The 20036-nt window shown below is 44.4% G+C and overlaps 1 protein-coding gene across 1 annotated transcript in view; it reads left to right on the plus strand.

Annotated features, from left to right (window-relative positions):
* loxl2b (lysyl oxidase-like 2b) overlaps window positions 1-20036 on the plus strand; it is a 118337-nt gene that overhangs the window by 29435 nt on the left and 68866 nt on the right. Inside the window, exon 4 of the mRNA XM_084307669.1 lies at window positions 7536-7747. Coding sequence (XP_084163795.1) covers window positions 7536-7747 — 212 coding nt within the window. The remainder of the gene's footprint in view (window positions 1-7535; window positions 7748-20036) is intronic.

The raw sequence follows: 20036 nt of genomic DNA on the forward strand, positions 1-20036 counted from the left end.
TGCGCGCGTGTGTGTGCGCGTGTGTGTGTGTGCGTGTGTGTGCGTGTGCGCGCGTGTGTGTGCGCGTGTGTGCGTGTGTGTGTGCGCGCGTGTGTTTGTGTGCATGTGCGCACGTGTGTGTGCGTGTGTGTGCGTGTGTGTGTGTGTGTGTGTGTGTGTGTGATGTCTCAGCTTTTCCATGAACTAAGAGGACATGTGGGTAAACACTGCCAGGCCGGCCACACAACAGCTCCCCCCTTATCATCTGGAAGTGGTCGTCTGGTGAGTCACCCAGGCAGGTTTCGGTGGGCAACGGCAGCCATGACGACATGACGACATGACGACATGCCGGTGTGGGTTTAGTGGTTTTAGGATGATGAGGAGGAAGGGGTTTAGGATTAAAACAGGCATCTGCTTGTAAGGCTGTGGTTACACTAGGGCCATTGGTAAACAACCCCCCCCCCCCCCCCCATCAACCCCCCCAACCCCCCCCCCCTCCTCATCAACCCCTCAACCCCATGGTGCAGGTGGGGGCTTTAGGACAATGGCCAGCCAGTCAACTGCAAAGGAAATGCTGGAGGAATGAGTTCACAGAGACGACACAGGTGTAACGTGAAGCCTCGCATGTCGTCGACCTCTGGTGTTTTAAAGAAAGACGGATTCCTCAGTGAATGCGCCTCTTTCTCTTTCTCGACGGTCCTCGTTGTAATGAAAGAAAAGGCATATTATTTAAAAAAAAAAATTTTACTTATACTTTACTTGACCAGATCGTGTTCCAAATTGACCCCCTACTACGACATTTAAATAGAACGGCACAAAATAGACCGGTCTGCTGTAAGTGCGTTGGACCAAAAGAGTTATTGTTTCTTTGCAGTGTGCAGAGTTTTGATGGATTCCGGTCACCTTATATATTTAGCATTGTGTCTCGGACAGCCAGACGTAAACACACCCACTGCGCTGCGTTCTCTCTCCCTCTGGGATATTTACCAGCGGTTTGCTCCTGTTTGTGTTTTCTTTTGTCTTTACACATCTCAGAAGTGGGGCTCGCGGAGAGAATTTCCGAACGATCTCTCGAGTTCGCCGACCTGCGATCGAGTCACGCGCATTCACATTCCACCTCAACCTAATTCAACACTACGAAATTCCTGTGTTTATGAAAAGTGTCTCTTGGCAAGCGCTGGTTTCCGTTCCCGGGTTAAGCGGCTCGTAGCGTTCATCAATGCAGACGTTGTGTGCGTTGTGTGTGTTGTGTGTGTTGTGTGTGTTGTGTGTGTAGACGGTAGACACTGAGGCCGGTCAGATGTCTCTATGAAGTATCTCCCCCACGCTCGATGAGGTGCAGCCGAGCATGAAAGCGTGTCGGTTTTAAAGAGTAGGCCCGTGAAAGAGGTACATTCTTAGCTGCTGGAGTTTGTGGGGCAAACGTTAGCTGTAGTGGAGCATTGTAGCGACACAAAATGGAGGTGTGTCGAATGCGTCTGGATCAGAAGTCTCCTTTCCTACCTATGGAGATGTTCAAAGGTCATAACACACACACACACACACACACACGCACACACACCTATGGGCCCCGACCCCACCCTACATTAATCTAATTAACATCCATTAGTTTTGCACTTCTCATGTTCAGAGGAATCTCCCAGGGGCATCATGCCAGCCACAGTACCCACACTCTCTCTCTCTCTCTCTCTCTCTCTCTCTCTCTCTCTCTCTCTCTCTCTCTCTCTCTCTCTCTCTCTCTCTCTCTCTCTCTCTCTCCCCTTCTCTCTCAGTCTTTACTTTGCTTCTCCTCTCTACTTGTGTGTCTCTCTTGTAAGTAGTTATAAGTACCCATGGAGCCACCCCAGGCGAGAGAGTTTATAGCTCCCATTCTCTTTCCATTTAGTCATTTGTTCCTCTGAGGTGAAAGGTCACCTTACCACACTGTCACGACGCACTGTGTTGACTTCATGTTGTGTGCAACTGAGAAACAATTGTGCCAACATCTTTGAACTGAATTCTAACTATTTCAATTAGTTTCTAGTACACTAGTGCTAGATATTTATGTGGCTATGTAACGGTCCGCGCCCCAGGGCACCACATTCCCATAGCATAATACAGACGGATGTTTACCCTCTCCAAGTACACATTCTAAAATTAACTTCATAATGGGGGCAGAGGTGTTCTTCAAAGATGCTGTGATTTCACGCTACTGAGAGATCATATAGATTTCGACATGTGCTTGATTTATACTACATTCCACATAACGTATGGTATGACCTCTTGTGCCAAGAAACAGTGGTTAATATCCGTTCTATCTTTGTCTTAGTTTTTTCTCTCTATCTCTCTCTTCATAAAGGACACACTCATATGAAGTTTCAGGTTTTGTAATTCCTTTGTAAAAACATGTGTTCTCAATTTGTTATAAAACAAAGGCTATTTTAAAGGAACACGCCGACATTATGGGAAATGTGCTTAACACATTGGGTGCCAACGACGAGAAATCTCGTTGTTGGCCGTCATGCGTTGTGTGCCAATAACGAGAAATCTCGTTGTTTAATCGTTATTTCTTTTATTAGCGATATCCATTCATTTTTCATCCATCCAGCCTCACGTTATCATTGGGAATGGCTCTGAGCTCGAAAAGGGCAAATACCACCCCCTATCGTCTCCCGGGTGGTATTGCACCATTGGAATGTCGTCGATGGGAATGCATCAGAAAAAATAACTCCGATTAATCTTTTTCCAGAACATCTTATCTGAGGTAAGGACTTTATTTTACCAGTATTGGGGTAATCAGATGTTTTTTTCACAGCGATCACAACGTGTCTCCTGTGTGTGTACAGTGTGTGCGTAACGTTAGCGCCAGGCACGGCATAGATAATCGATTTTTCAGCCTGCTTCTCTAGCGTGCATAAGTACACATATACTATCGATAATCTAGCGTTTATTTGAAAACTATTCATAAATCAGCCGGAAAATGACAACGTGTTGTGTGTATTCCAGTAAATGGCTATTACTGCAGAATCTTTTTTTCTTTCTAGAAATTTCCAAAACTATACTCGTATTCAAAACGGTATAAAAACGGAAATGTACTGATGAAAAAACTATCCGTTTCGTACATGTTGACTGCAAGCAAGTCATTGATAAGCGACGGGTGTATTAGACCCATAGCCATAATTTAAGATATAATTTAAGCGTTCGCAAATATGCTCGTCCTCTCATTGATTAGAGTGGTGGCAACCAAGCGATAATTCGTCATTCATCGTTAGCACCCAATGTGCTCAAGAAGATAGATACCAATTTCCTCTCTGTGCGTTCAGTAGAAAGCTATCCGGCTGCAAGCTAGCCCCACTTAGCATAAATGAATGGAAGCGGATACGGATCGCCAAGCCTAGCTGTTGGCCAAAAACGCCTCTCCTGGAGTTTTAAGCTAGGCTAGCTAATCCCTACCCACTTCCAGGCATAATGTGCTAAACTAGGCTAGCTTGCAGCTGGATAGCTTTCTACTGAACGCACTGAGAGGAAATTGGTATCTATGTTCTTGTCTGACTCTGGAGAAGGTGGTAAGCACATGAGTCCCATAATGTTGCCGTGTTCCATTAACAAAGGCTCTTTTAATGGCTATCGAGAAGCAGAGGCGGGTGAAACAACACCGCTAGGCACATGACATTCACTGCACTTCCACAAACACTATTTCGGGAAATAAGATACTCATCAATTTGGTGTTTTTGTGGCTTTGTGGAAAACAACCCGCTACCAAATGTGGCCGGTCAGGAGGAGAGATCTATGAACACAACACAGGGAGGGGCCACTGAGAAACAAAGCTATCCCAATGATGTGTGTGACCTCTCAGACCGTAGCTACATTTAATAGAAGCGGTTGTACACAACGCTGTTACTAATGACTTCTTGAATTGTAGGTGATTTAGCTGGAAAAGAGTCGGGACCTCGAGTGGTACCATATGTTTCACAGTTATACGGCCCCTTGTGTTTTATTTATGTTGGCAAGGACACACTTTATGTCGCAGTCACACTTGGCTTAAAATCGTGAACATTTCTGTTGCCTCATCGCTCGGCAAACACCCCGACGCTGCGCGGAAAGGCCGCGGTACGCTCTATCTTAGCCTTCCGTCTTCCGTTCTCCGCAAGCATCGGTCAGCCAAGCCCCCACATAAGTACACGATAGAAACGGTGAAATCCGGTCACAATTGATTTCATTCACAACATGCTCTGTTCCCCGTCCGGAGTTGTTAGCTGCTATGTCTGTGGCCTGCTAACAAGATAGCACTGAATCACTTTGTGACATCAAAACCTGCCGTGTGCGCGATGGCAGAGATGTTTTATTCACAATGTTGAGCCTGGTCTGACTCCCCGATGTATCACTTTCAACACAACCCCCTCCATCTGGTAGTGATCACTGGCTTTGAGGCCGCTATGCACCAAGCACCTCCTTTGACCCACTCTATAGGGATCTCACAGTCCAGCTGGGAACACGTTTCCGACACAGTCCGAACTCGGTTTTTCTCCGAGATGAGAATAAGCATCGCGGTGTGTTCCTACGTACGAACCACTACTTTTCTCTCTCATTAGAATGCAAATTCACTCCCACGGTGTGTACTGTGTGGGAGTACTGTTTTCCTTGGCGTTCCCATAAACGGTCGGAATTGATTTTTTACACGACAACCAGTGGCTTCCTACTGCTGCTCCTGCACTAACGATGGAAAGAATTGGCTACCACTTCACCTATGGCTCCTCCAGGGGGGGGGGGGGACGACGACGTCTCACGATGAATTAGAGCGGAGGTTGCGACAGATCTAAGGCCTCTTCACCTCCTTTCAGCGAGACTCATCATCCCACTAATGTCTTTTCCATCTGCGTCACCTTCTTCTTCCTCCCCGGCAGCCGAGCTTCGGGGGGGGGGGGGGGGGGGGGGTGCGTCGAAACAAGACACGTGTTAGAAAACTTTATTTTTTCTTCTTCCGCCTAGAAGCCAGTTGGAATCAACCACTGTCCCGCTCTCTGCACCCGTAAACAACAGACACGTGACTTTTGAACTCCTCCAAACAGGAAATAGATTGAGGCAAATTTAAATGCCCAGTAGAAATGGGGAGGGGAGGGGTGTGTGTGTTTGAGGGTGAGGGGGGGGGGGGGGGGGGGGGGGGGGCTGTAGCCAACTCAGAAACAAGTTGAGTTTCTCAACCACCCCAAAAAAACAAGTTCCAAGAAATAGTTTCAATATTTTCCGACTCCGCTATTAGCACAGAGAAGTGACTGTTAAAAACGTACATGCAAGAATTTTGGCAGGAATACTGTTTGTCTCACAGGCTCTTATTATTAGGGTCAGCGTCTGGGAAGGAAAATAATATGTCCTGGTTTTATTTGCTCCTCCACGTACACACGTAACACACACACACACACACACACATCCAGCCTTTCTGCTGTTGAAGTCGGATTAAAGTGGCTAGTTGTACGGTTTTCGATAGTTTGGATAGTGAGGACCATCTAGACTCAACCCACGTACAAATTGCGTTTCAATGAGAACTAATGGGCGGGGAGTTTCTTTCCACAACAAAGATTACGGTGCGGAATGCTTGATGAAGAAAGCCAGAAATCTCAACACCTGGCCGAAGCTATAGTTTGGCAATTGCTTGTAGATCAGCAACCCTTTCCAAACGCCGCCCCCACCTCCCCTGATGTGAGACATGAGAAAAATAGAACTGACTTCACCTTTAAGACGTAATATCTGCTTGAATTTGTCTCAGACCTACCGTCTGCAGACCAGGCCAACTACGCATCCGGCGGTCACCCAGGTGGCCTCATTCTTCTGTCATTATTCATGTCCTGTGATGTAATGCCTTTATAGTTTTACGTCCTCCGCTTTCCCAGGATGGTCACAATGTGGTCATCTCTATGGCAGAAAATAGTCAACGAAAAAAGGACAAGTAAGCTGATGATTTGAGAGTTTTGGCTGCGGTGGCATCTGATCTGCCCATCCTTGTTTTTTTTGCAAATGGCAATTTAGGAAAACACTCCCTTTTCATTATTTAATCTTCCCTTTTTTTTTTTTTTACTGTATATGATGATACAGTATGTCTGTCTGCACCAGCCCATCTGCGGCAGAGCAAAGTGACCCCCCCCCCTCCCCACCCACCAGGCTAAGCTCCCACCCTGTAGCTTGCACAGTCACGTAAGCACAAGAATGTGGGTTTGGTCTATGGGGGGAGAGAGTGAGAGAGAGTGTTTATTTAATCCCCAAGAGGAGTCCCAGAGTCCTTTACTGACTCAGCCAGATACTGCCTTTGAACTAGCAATGATCTGATTATACATAATTATCAAAGAACCCGTCCAGTCCAAACAAGATTTAATGCCCCGCCCCTTCTCTGCTCTGGCTGTTTGATAAGTAGGCCTATGAATTAATGATAATAGAGCTTTTGCATATCCGGATTTAGAGAAACTCTGACGACGGCAGTGATTTAGGCCGTTCTGTTTCTAGCCCCAGAGAGGTATGCGAGTCTCTTTCTAGCTGCGTATGATTGATTAATTGGGAAGGGAGAAGAAAGGTCACCTGTTTAGTCTCCGCCCGTCACACGTGTGTTCAGAGTGCCGTGTTTGTGCTAGTTGTCCCCTTTCCCCCGGCAACACCCACTATTAATGTGCTGCACGGGTTGCCATGGAGATCTCTCGATAACCGCTGCCGTTCAAACAGCCAAGCGGCTGCAGAGCACCTGGCCGTGGGGCGTCACAGATTGATAAAGTGGACGCATTGTAAACATGTTTGTGTGAGTTGAGGGGGGGGGGGGGGGGGGGGGCTGTGGTTTGCAGTGTGCACAGAGAGGTGAGAGGGGGAATAAAAAAACAAATTCCAGACAGATGGGCTGTATAGGCTGTGTACATTTTTATAAGAAGGAAGTAAAAATGCAGTTTTCAGCGGACCCATAACCTTTTCACTACCACACTACAGAATATTAACCCTTTCACTACCAGTGTGGTAGTGAAAGGGTTAACCTTCTGCAGTGTGGTAGTGAAAGGGTTACCGTCTGTAGTGTGGTAGTGAAAGGGTTAAGCGTCTGCAGTGTGGTAGTGAAAGGGTTAACCGTCTGTAGTGTGGTAGTGAAAGGGTTAAGCGTCTGCAGTGTGGTAGTGAAAGGGTTAACCGCCGGTAGTGTGGTAGTGAAAGAGTTAACCGTCTGTAGTGTGGTAGTGAAAGGGTTAACTGTAGGTAGTATGGTAGTGAAAGGGTTAACCATCTGTAGTGTGGTAGTGAAAGGGTTAACAGTCTGTAGTAGTGTGGTAGTGAATTGATTGATTGATTGATTGAAAACTTTATTAACAGATTGCAGAATGGGTACAGTACAGTATAGCTCAATACATACAATTGTTAAGGGGATGCAGATCAGAGAAAGACTTTTGTATGAAAGGGTTAAACGATCCGTTTCTTCCCTATAGGGTTTACAGTCAGACACTTTGTGTGTTTCTTTCTCTCTCTCTCTCTCTCTCTCTCTCTCTCTCTCTCTCTCTCTCTCTCTCTCTCTCTCTCTCTCTCTCTCTCTCTCTCTCTCTCTCTCTCTCTCTCAGAACCTGAATATTCAAGTGGAGGACGTGCGCATCCGGGCCATCCTCTCGGCGTACCGCAAGCGCATCCCCGTGACGGAGGGCTACGTCGAGGTGAAGGACGGCGGCAAGTGGAAGCAGATCTGCAACGCGGAGTGGAGCAAACAAGACGGCAGGGTGATCTGCGGCATGTTCGGCTTCCCCGGAGAGAGGAAGTACAACGCCAGGGTCTACAAGTGAGTAGGGGCGGGGCACCCAGCGGCGGCAGTCGTCCTCCCCGGCGAGCACGCACCAGGCCGCCGCCGTGTTACAGCTCCACACTAGCCTCGTTCCCAGTTTAATCTCCTCCGTGAGATAAAGCCTGGTAAAGAACTACAGCCGAAAGTGTGTATGGGGTAGAATTTCCGGTGTATGTACTTCCCCTGGAAGCTGCCTCCGAACGGACCAAACTTTTCGCGAATCCTGTCGGCAAACGAGCTAGAACGTCCCGGTCATGTAGTAAATTCTTCAGGCAAAGCCGTTGCAGTGGCTTAAACCAGGAAATATTGTGCACTTCACACGTTTCTATAATTGTTTTGTCGAAACCGGAAAGCCTGTAGCCTGTACTTCCTGTACTTCCGTTTACACACTTTAGGAGGCATATCTTGTCCAGCTCGACACCAGTAGTTGGCCTTTCCGTCGACTCCTATGTAAATCAAGACACAGGGAAACTTTCCCAGAGCCTTTGAAGACGCTGCTTATAGGAAGTAGGGATGCACCGAATGGGAAATTCTTGGCCGAAACCGATACCGAAAATAGGAAACAGTTGGCCGAAAACCGAATGCCGAAAGGCCGAAAATGATTAATATAAATACATATATATATATTTTTTTAGCTACCTGATTATGGCAAAAGACATGATTATGGCTAAACTTAACTTAAATAATATTAATAATCACTATTATGGGCCCATAAAACATTATTCAGCACTTTTGAATGCATACATTAATTCCAGACTGTTAAGACTAAAAGACTACAACGATTGATGACGACTTCCTGTCCTCGCATTTCCATTTCCGGTTTAACGATAATACATTTTCAACAACAGATTGCTGCTAATTAAACACTTCATTTAAACGGAGTAACGTTAACGTTATGTCGAGTTCATATGTGTAGTGTAGTATGAACTCGTCATAACGTTAACATTACTCAGTGTCCACTGTTGCTGCCACCGTTGCGTCGCAGATGGATGGTACACTGTTAGCTCCGTAGCTAATCCGCTCCTAGACTACTGATAGCAGTACCGTTAACGTCGGAGCTGATCAATACTCCGGTTTTTTCTAATTTAGTTTAGAACCGGCTTTCGGGGGGCATCCCTACTCCCAAGAGGAGTTAGTTATCACAGGCTGTAGAATGCAGGAAGAGCTGCCAAGCTGCTCACATTACATGTTGCGCATGCTACCGGTATGTCTGTAGTCGCGTTTTGATGACGTCATCACAACAACACGTTATTTGACTTTCGGTCATATATTTTCGGTGCTAAAACCCTTTCGGCCGAAAGCCGAAAGAGCCTTTTTAACCATTTTCGGCCGATAATTTTCGGTAGCCGAATTTTCGGTGCATCCCTAATAGGAAGGAGGAGTGTGTTTAACTGGGTATCCCGTTTGAATATCCTCATCGACTTCTCCCGTTACTGCACTTTAAAAACCCTTTCACTGCCGCCCTACCAAACGGTTAACCCTTTCACTGCGATGATACACAGGAGGTTAACCCTTTCACTGCCACACTACAGAAGGTTAGTGTGGCAGTGAAAGGGTTAACTAACGTTGGAACAACATGGTCTAATACCCGATGTCAGAAAAAAAAATCTAATTTTGACACTTGGGTGACACCTTTTTGGATGACACCTTTGACACCTTTTTGGGTGACACCTTTCACACCTTTTTGGATGACACCTTTGATACCGTTGGGTTTAGCTGCTTAGATGCCCTGGCCCAACGGCCGTTAGACTAATCTTTACTGGGCTATAGCAGTCGGTCATTGAGCAGGGCTTGATGACAATTAATCCTCTAATAATGTCAGGACCTGTTCAGCTTGGACAGCAAGAGGAGCTCTTGCCAGTGATAATGCTGTGTTCAAATATAACTTGAATATATTAGCTATATGTCATTGTAAACTGTCTTCTTGTGAGTTGTGGTTCAATGCAAGACAAATTGTGAGAAATAATTGCCAAAAAGGTTCTGTGTGAGCATCCATGTTTCTTGGACTTTTGTAACTCGGATGCGTTTAGGTCGGATACGACGCCTGTTCCACTTCCAACTTCCTACCTCCGACCATAAATGAACGCAGCATAAGCCACATACCTCGTGTCAATCAAGATTGGTGAAAGTAGTAGCCCCTTGTCGTTTAACCCCTACAGGTCCCTCCCATAGTGGACATGTGTGTTGCATTACTCAAACCACCACTAAAACTTAAAGAATGTATTATTCCAACCTATCAGGGTCACGATGACCCAAATCTACAACCTCTACTAATCATTACTTATTGTTAGAAGAACATATTTTCTAAAAATACGGATGGATACCGGTCCGTGTGTGATTTAAACAGATGCCTGCCATGTGTGGCTCAGCTGCTTCGTGTTGCTTTTTATTTTATTTGCTTGAAATCTCCCCCCTTTTGTAGATCTTAACCCTTTCACTGCCGCCCTACCAAGCGGTTAACCCTTTCACTGCGACAATACACAGAAGGTTAACCCTTTCACTGCCACACGACAGCAGGTTAACCCTTTCACTGCCATGCGACAGAAGGTTAACCCTTTACTACCAGTGTGATAGTAAAGGGTTAACCTTCTGTCGTGTGGCAGTGAAAGGGTTAAGAGCGGCACATTCCTCAGAGCATGCGTAAACGCGGTAGCCTGGGATAGCCACCGGTGAGGTTGATGATCTTATTCAGGAGTCCTGTGGGCCAGTAACGGCAAAACCATAATACTTCCACCGCTGCAGTCAACCCTCTGCATGTACCGTCTGCTGCATGTACCTCCGCTTCCTCCGCTTAGGTAACCACAGTAAGAGCACGTCCCTCCACTTTCCATCCACGTGTCTGGCTGCTCCCGCTTTAACCCGTTCACTACCACACTACAGAAGGTTAATCTGTTCACTACCACACTACAGAAGGTTAACCTTTCACTACCACACTACAGAAGGTTAACCTTTCACTACCACACTACAGACGGTTAACCTCTCACTACCACACTATAGAAGGTTAACCTTTCACTACCACACTACAGAAGGTTAACCTTTCACTACCACACTACAGAAGGTTAACCTTTCACTACCACACTACAGACGGTTAATCTTTTCACTACCACACTACAGAAGGTTAACCTTTCACTACCACACTACAGAAGGTTAACCTTTCACTACCACACTACAGACGGTTCATCTTTTCACTACCACACCACAGAAGGTTAATCTTTTCACTACCACACTACAGAAGGTTAACCTTTCACTACCACACTACAGAAGGTTAACCTTTCACTACCACACTACAGAAGGTTAACCTTTCACTACCACACTACAGAAGGTTAACATTTCACTACCACACTACAGAAGGTTAATCTTTTCACTACCACACTACAGAAGATCAACCTTTCACTACCACACTACAGACGGTTAACCCGTTCACTACCACACTACAGAAGGTTAACCTTTCACTACCACACTACAGAAGGTTAACCTTTCACTACCACACTACAGAAGGTTAACCTTTCACTACCACACTACAGAAGGTTAACCTTTCACTACCACACTACAGAAGGTTAATCTGTTCACTACCACACTACAGCAGGTTAACCCTTTCACTACCACACTACAGACGGTTAACCCGTTCACTACCACACTACAGAAGGTTAACCTTTCACTACCACACTACAGACGGTTAATCTTTTCACTACCACACTACAGAAGGTTAATCTTTTCACTACCACACTACAGAAGGTCAACCTTTCACTACCACACTACAGACGGTTAACCCGTTCACTACCACACTACAGAAGGTTAACCTTTCACTACCGCACTACAGAAGGTTAATCTGTTCACTACCACACTACAGAAGGTCAACCTTTCACTACCACACTACAGAAGGTCAACCTTATACCACACTACAGACGGTTAACCCGTTCACTACCACACTACAGAAGGTTAACCTTTCACTACCACACTACAGACGGTTAATCTTTTCACTACCACACTACAGAAGGTCAACCTTTCACTACCACACTACAGCAGGTTAACCTTTCACTACCACACTACAGAAGGGTAACCTTTTCACTACCACACTACAGACGGTTAACCTTTCACTACCACACTACAGAAGGTTAACCTTTCACTACCACACTACAGAAGGTTAACATTTCACTACCACACTACAGAAGGTTAACCTTTCACTACCACACTACAGACGGTTAACCTTTCACTACCACACTACAGACGGTTAACCTTTCACTACCACACTACAGACGGTTAACCTTTCACTACCACACTACAGAAGGTTAACATTTCACTACCACACTACAGAAGGTTAACCTTTCACTACCACACTACAGACGGTTAACCTTTCACTACCACACTACAGACGGTTAACCTTTCACTACCACACTACACTTTCTTTTCCTATATTTTAAGGCATACACATTAAGTCCATTGACAACATGGTTTGACTCCCAAGCATTAGCATCCTGGAGAAAAATAGAAGAAAACATAGTAGCCCCACATAGACTGAAGGACATAGCATACACTAAACTAAACTACCAATCAAGCACTGTGAACGAAAATTTGGCCCCATAATTACTCATGCGATCCGGATATGGCGTGAATCACAAAAAAAAAATCCTAACCCACAAAAATGGCACAATCATACTCCCTTATTCAATAACAATGCACTCTTAATTGGAAAACGACCTATAAGATTCCCTATATGGGAAGAGCAAGGCATACACTCATTAGGGGATGTTTTTAACAAACAGGGTTTTTGTAGTGATAAAGAAATACGCAAAAAATTTAATCTCACCAAGTCCACATGGCTTTTTCACAAACAGTTAGAGCTATGTTTGAAGTCTCACGGTGTTCCATTAGACAGACCAATTGAACACCACAGATACCACAAATTATTCTACGCAAGAGAGACATAGAGAGGTTTTGTTTCAGAATTTTATCATCAATTACTAACGTCCTCGTATGAAACCCTCCAACTTGACTCTGTCTGGAGGAGGGATATACCAGACCTGGAAAATGACTTTGATTGGCAAGGAGCCTGGGCAAATGTCCGACTTACATCAAGGAACCCGGATCATCAACAAATCAATCTTAACTATATTCACAGGACATACTTGACTCCTATAAGACTGTGCCGAATGGGGCTTAAACAAGATTCCAAATGCACCCAATGTACAAATGGGGACGAAGGGACATTTATGCACATGTATTGGGACTGCTCACCAGTTAAGGCATTCTGGAAAGATGTGACCCAACAAATATCAAAACTCGTATCTTGGAATATACCTGTACACCCCTCGGTATTACTATTGAATGATGTTTTTGAGTTTGCAGTGAATCCACAGCTAAAGAGATTGGTTTTATCGGGTATCACAGTAGCCAAAAAGCTGATCGCATCACGCTGGTTTCAACCGGAAAAAATTTGCCGTAAAGTTTGGTTTCTTACATATCTCGATGTAATTTACCATGAAATATCTACAGCAAGAATTCTGGGTCTCAATGAATCCAAAATGTCAATGTGGTTAGAAGTGGTGGAGAGAATAAAAGCTAGCTTATAATGGTAGTGTCTGGTTAGGTGCGAGGGATAGTGGAGGTACTTCTCAAGGTGGGGTCCGGGAGGGGGGGGTTCGAGCTGAGCATATGTGTGTAGTTTTTTTTAGATAACAGGTATTAGGGGTATATCTTATATAAGACAACTAACTAAAATGTGAACTCATTGGATGTGCCCTGACAATTAATGCTTGTATATCTTATCGTGTGTTGTCATGTTTGTTTATATGTTTGTTTAAAAAATTATAAAAAAATAAAATACAAGAAGGGTAACCTTTCACTACCACACTACAGACGGTTAACCTTTCACTACCACACTACGGAAGGTTAACCTTTCACTACCACACTACAGAAGGTTAACCTTTCACTACCACACTACAGACGGTTAACCCTTTCACTACCACACTACAGAAGGTTAACCTTTCACTACCACACTACAGAAGGTTAACCTTTCACTACCACACTACAGAAGGTTAACCTTTCACTACCACACTACAGAAGGTTAACCTTTCACTACCACACTACAGAAGGTTAACCTTTCACTACCACACTACAGACGGTTAACCTTTCACTACCACACTACAGAAGGTTAACCTTTCACTACCACACTACAGACGGTTAACCTTTCACTACCACACTACAGAAGGTTAACCTTTCACTACCCCACTACAGACGGTTAACCTTTCACTACCACACTACAGACGGTTAACCTTTCACTACCACACTACAGAAGGTTAACCTTTCACTACCACACTACAGACGGTTAACCTTTCTCTACCACACTACAGAAGGTTAACCTTTCACTACCACACTACAGAAGGTTAACCTTTCACTACCACACTACAGAAGGTTAACCTTTCACTACCACACTACAGACGGTTAACCTTTCACTACCACACTACAGACGGTTAACCTTTCTCTACCACACTACAGAAGGTTAACCTTTCACTACCACACTACAGAACGTTAACCTTTCACTACCACACTACAGAAGGTTAACCTTTCACTACCACACTACAGAAGGTTATCCTTTCACTACCACACTACAGAAGGTTAACCTTTCACTACCACACTACAGACGGTTAACCTTTCTCTACCACACTACAGAAGGTTAACCTTTCACTACCACACTACAGAAGGTTAACCTTTCACTACCACACTACAGAAGGTTAACCTTTCACTACCACACTACAGAACGTTAACCTTTCACTACCACACTACAGACGGTTAACCTTTCACTACCACACTACAGACGGTTAACCTTTCACTACCACACTACAGAAGGTTAACCTTTCACTACCACACTACAGAAGGTTAACCTTTCACTACCACACTACAGAAGGTTAACCTTTCACTACCACACTACAGAAGGTTAACAGACTGTATATGTGCGGAAGCTCTGTTGAACCATGATTATTGTCTCTATGCACTTTATTGTTGAAAAATAATTATTGCTTTTAATGCAACAATGAACCATGATTAATGCTCTTAATGCATTTTCTTTATGAAACATGATTACTACTATTAATGCACTTTAGACTATTCACTAAGAATGCTCAATGCACTTCAAACAGACGCCAATGCGCCACTTGAACTTGGAAATAAGTCTTGGACTTTTCGTTCTATCCCTGACCAGGGCCGTAGCCAGGGTTTAGAAATTAGGGAGGTCCATTTCTTTTTTTGGCCCAGACCGGCCCACTATAATCGGTCGGACACCACCCAGCCAGGGTTTAGAAATTAGGGAGGTCCATTTCTGGCTTGACTAGACATTAAGGAGAGAAAGAGATGATTACAATGAACTGGTACATTCAGGTCCAGAATTGTTGGAATTCCCTGACAAATATGTGCAAAAAGCTGTACAATTTAAACAATACCATACTGGTAATGAGCAAATAGTTGTTTATTCAATTAATGCATGGAGCTGTTCCATTTTATACTAACTTCATTCATTCATTAATTTGGTACTAACTACTCAGTTCATACAGATTTCAAGTATCCAAATATCAATGATGAATATTGCATAAGGTTTACACAGTTATCACCTGTTTGTTTTATATTCATGCTCAGAGAGGAGTAAGTTAGATCTTTGTATGCGAGTTATATGGCAATTAAATCAATGGTGTGCTTGTTTGTTACAGCCGGCCACTAGGGGGCAGCGGCTCATTAGAAGTGCTGATCAGCTTAGATGTGACGGTCACTGACAGTAACCTGGGCCCTGTTTCTCGTACCTGGTTCAACTAAGTCGATCAAGATGTCATTATCCAGATTCAGTTAACCCGATGTTCGAAGCCGGGATTTTCCTGTTCCTCGAAGGTGGATTCAGTCTCGTTAACTCGATTCAGACTTGAGACTCAGGCTAAGTGCGCGCGGCCGCTTTAGGTGAAAAGCCAGCACGTATCGATGGCAGAGATCCTGATTCTCTAACGGCATTGATTGATTAATTGATTTAAGACTTTATTGACAGATTGCAATACGGCTCAATCGCCTCGCCGACAAGTTAAATGCGTTATCTATAGGCTAATTCTAAGTCCCTCATTACCTCAATCAATCAGATTATATTTCTTTAAACTTGCCTGCTGGATTGAATAATCAAATGAGATCTTGCTAGCGAAAATAATTAGTTAAACTGTTATATAGAATTACGATACGGCTCTCTTACCCATTGATTGATGTATAGTCGATCTTTAACTTATCTCCAATGTGGTCTAACGGGTTGTTCTTTTGACTTTCACGCAGACGACCGGGGTTCGAGACCCTAGTCTTTTCCTTCTTTTTGCAATATAGGAATAATTCAATTTGGTGCACGTTGAGAGCTATATAAAGAATGACATCCTCAATGCATGTAGATTTATAATATTTTAACTTAAAACCAGGCTACTTTGGCGTATAATCATTAATATTATATTCAAAAAAATTATATTGGAAACACGGGGTTTTGAACACCGGTCGCTGGGTTGGCAGGCTTGAGCACTACCGCTGCGCCACTGGACCAGATGGGATAAATTCATTGTTTATACATTAATGAACGAGAGACCCGTGTTTAGAATATTCTTTATTTTGAATGAAGTTTTATTTCTTTATCCTCATTCATTAATGTGACGTCAACGGCTCATTCAATTTCTCAAATCCGTCAAACAGCGCATCTCATCAGACATCTTAATCCCAGTTACAATTAAAATAACCACGTCATAATGTGTACATCGCACCGAGCGAGCGCCACGGTATATATAACGTGCATTATTTAGGACAAAGTGAATTTAGTATCAGCATTTTGGGTCTATTTTACATTTCAAAAGCCCCCTCTGGAAGAATGGAGCACAAAAACGTAATTCAGAATGGTATAATGCAGATCGTAGACTGTGGGAATAATTTCAGGAAACGGGCTGTCACTTTTTTGCGGGGGCGTGGCGATGGTTCAGGCTAACTTGAACTTAAACTCTGCTTTCGACCAGGCTCAAACTTTTGGATCTGTTGTCATGGTGATTTGGAAAATCCACGTACGGGGAATCGGAAAGTCCGGCTTAAGTCAGAATTACCCGAAAGTTATCCGGCTAACTCAGTTATCCAGGTACGAGGAACGGGGCCCTGGGCTTATTTTAGCCAACGCGATGCTCACCAAATAACGTTATAATTAATATTATTATCGACATCACCATGGCAGAGAGAGATGGCACACACAAACTACCTCATTGTTCCTCCAGCTCACCGTCCCTCCTCTGCCCTTCTGCCTGGCTGGCTACCTGAGGCTGTGTTGAACTTGTTGCTGCACTAGTATTATTGTGGATGACGACGTTGAAGCAGCAAACATGTCTGTTATTTTATTATATTTGTCAGCATCCACGACCACCTCTAGTTTTCAGATTTTTTCCGCCGGCAATTTCTCCATGTTCTGTTTCTCCATTTTTCCTGTTTCCGCATCTGTTCTTCTAACACGAGAAACAGGTGAGAGAGGGGGAAACTTATTAAGAGATGTGATTGGGCCGCAGCACGCATAATGGACCGCTGTTCCCAGCCTATTGGGGGGGGGGGGGGGCTTATTAAGAGATGTGATTGGGCCGCAGCACGCATAATGGGCCGCTGTTCCCAGCCTAGTGGGGGAGGGGCTTAGTAAGAGATGTGATTATTGGGCCGGCCCCGGTCGTTGACCAAACGGCCCACTAGCAAATAGTTACCGAGGTCCGGACCTCGGTGACCTCATAGCTGGCTACGGCCATGTCCCTGACAATGCACAATGATCTGTCATCTGTTTTTGTCAATAAATAAAAAAAATAAATAAAACGGTAGTGTGGTAGTGAAAGGGTTAACCCTGGTGAAAGCGTGCAGCCTCTGTTTTTACAGGCTGCTGTCCTGGCTCTGCCACACGGCGTCTGCCACACGGCGCTCTGCCACACGGCGCTCTGCCACACGGCGCTCTGCCACACGGCGCTCTTCCACACGGCGCTCTGCTGCAGCGCTCCCCTGATCCGGATTTTACCTCTGCTCAGATGCGTCTGTGCCCTCCAGACTGGCTTTTAATTCGGAGTAATTTTGAGACCGTAACGGTTTATATTAAACGTCCTCATGAATGCGGGTCACCCTGTGGTTCTCTGTGATGTGTGTGGTATGTTTTAATTTGAAGAAGAAAACCACTTTTGTTGATTTTTTAAAAGGGAAAACAAACCACAACGTCAGGGCAAATGTGTAATTGTGTTTTTTCTTTTTTGCTGGGTGACGTGATGTTAAAGTTTCCCCCCGACCGCCCGCCATTGCTCTCACGTTAAACACTTACCGCCCTGTATGGCATTATTTGCATATGGATGTGGATTATAGGAGAGGACAGCAGGAGACACACACACCACTGATGATTAACGGGGCTACCGTGGACAGGGTGAGCAGCTTCAAGTACCTGGGGGTCCACATCTCAGAGGATCTGACATGGTCAACACACATAGACACAGTAGTAAAGAAAGCGAAGCAGCGCCTCTACCACCTGAGACAGTTAAGGAAGTTCAGAGTATCGGGGAAGATACTCCAGTCCTTCTACTCAGGAGCTGTAGAGAGCATCTTGACCGGAAACATCACTGCCTGGTATGGGAACAGCACGGCACAGGACAAGAAGGCCCTACAGAGAGTGGTGCGCTCAGCCGAGCGTACCACGGGTATTGCGCTACCTCCCCTGCAGGCTCTATACAACAAGAGGTGCAAATCCAGAGCCTGCAGGATAATGAAAGACCCCCACCACCCCAATAACAGCCTGTTCCAGCTGCTGAGGTCAGGCAGACGCCTGCGAACCCCAGCTACTAGGACGGAGAGGCTAAGCTTCTTCCCCCAGGCCATCAGAGCCTTGAACAATGAACATTGAGAGACACAGAAACTGAACTATCCACACACAAGCACACACAAGCACATACACGACACGCACGCTGAGCACGCTCACACACTAGCAGCCACTTTAACACTCATGCCGCACATACGCACACTTATGGCCAGAGGAAAGGCCACTTTAAATTAGTATAACATCAGGAACAGTGTATTGCACTACTAAAGCTACCTAGCATGTCCTATATGCTCTGTAAATACTATGTACAGATACCGAGATGGCACACCATGTACCTGTTTATTGCACTGTTGTTTTTTACTGGATTCTATTAATATGTTGTACCACTGTATTTTTATCGGATTCTATTATATGTTGTACCACTGTATTGCACATCGTCGCGGGCAAGACCAGCCGCATTTCATTGTATACCTGTATGCCGTGACAATTAAAACTCTTGACTTGACTTGACTTGATAGCAAAGCTCTCAAACAGTATCTTTGAATTGCTAGCAAAGGGCAAAATTCCTTTTGCCAGTTTTCCAAAATGGTATTTGTCCCCTTTTTAACCTTCTGTATTGTCGCAGTGAAAGGGTTAACCATTTGGTAGTGCGGCAGTGAAAGGGTTAATCTGCTTTCATGTACACATCAGACATGTGATATGAAGGATGAAGGACATACCGTTCTACAAGTAAGGCTCATTAAGCACAATATAGGCTCATTACAAAATGGAGAGGAAGAGATTAGCAACCCAGTCGACCAGAAAGACGACAATTAACCCCATGTGGTTTCATCCCTGATGTGTTCAACTATCCATATGTCCTCGTACTAACCTATTCATTCAATAGAAAAAAATATATAGTATCGTCATTTGTCTTGCCCTTGATAAAGATCAGCTTCAGATCCCTACAGCTGGTCAGTGTGATACAGTAAATAACACATTAATCCTTCAGACTAAGTAGCCTACGATATGCGTCAGATGTACGTTTTCAGATGTATTCAAGACAAATTACCTAAAGTTGGAAGGTTGGGAGTGTTATGGACATTTGGGTGATCCATCACATTCAAACTCCACGTGAACCGCAAAGTCCATGGGCTGTCCAGAAAATGTTATAATGGACTTAAAGGGATATTTGACTTTAGTAGAGTTTGTCCATTTTCAGCTATCTAAACTCAAAACTCACCTATATTCTTGACTCACTCTTCTGAGTCAAAGGTACCCGTTTGTTTTGGCATTTGATATGTCTTTACTAGGGATGTCCTAGTAATCGGTATTGATTTTTTTATCGGTATCGATTAAAAAAGATAATAATTTTTTGTTTACATGTATGTAACCTTTATTTACCTAGACAAGCAAGTAAGAACAAATTCTTATTTTATTTATTGTCAAAAGTATGCATAATGTTGTGTTAATTACACAACAAGAGAT

The sequence above is a fragment of the Notolepis coatsorum genome (genome assembly GCF_963971535.1).
Source record: "Notolepis coatsorum genome assembly, chromosome: 2".
In the NCBI taxonomy this organism is placed as follows: domain Eukaryota; kingdom Metazoa; phylum Chordata; class Actinopteri; order Aulopiformes; family Paralepididae; genus Notolepis; species Notolepis coatsorum.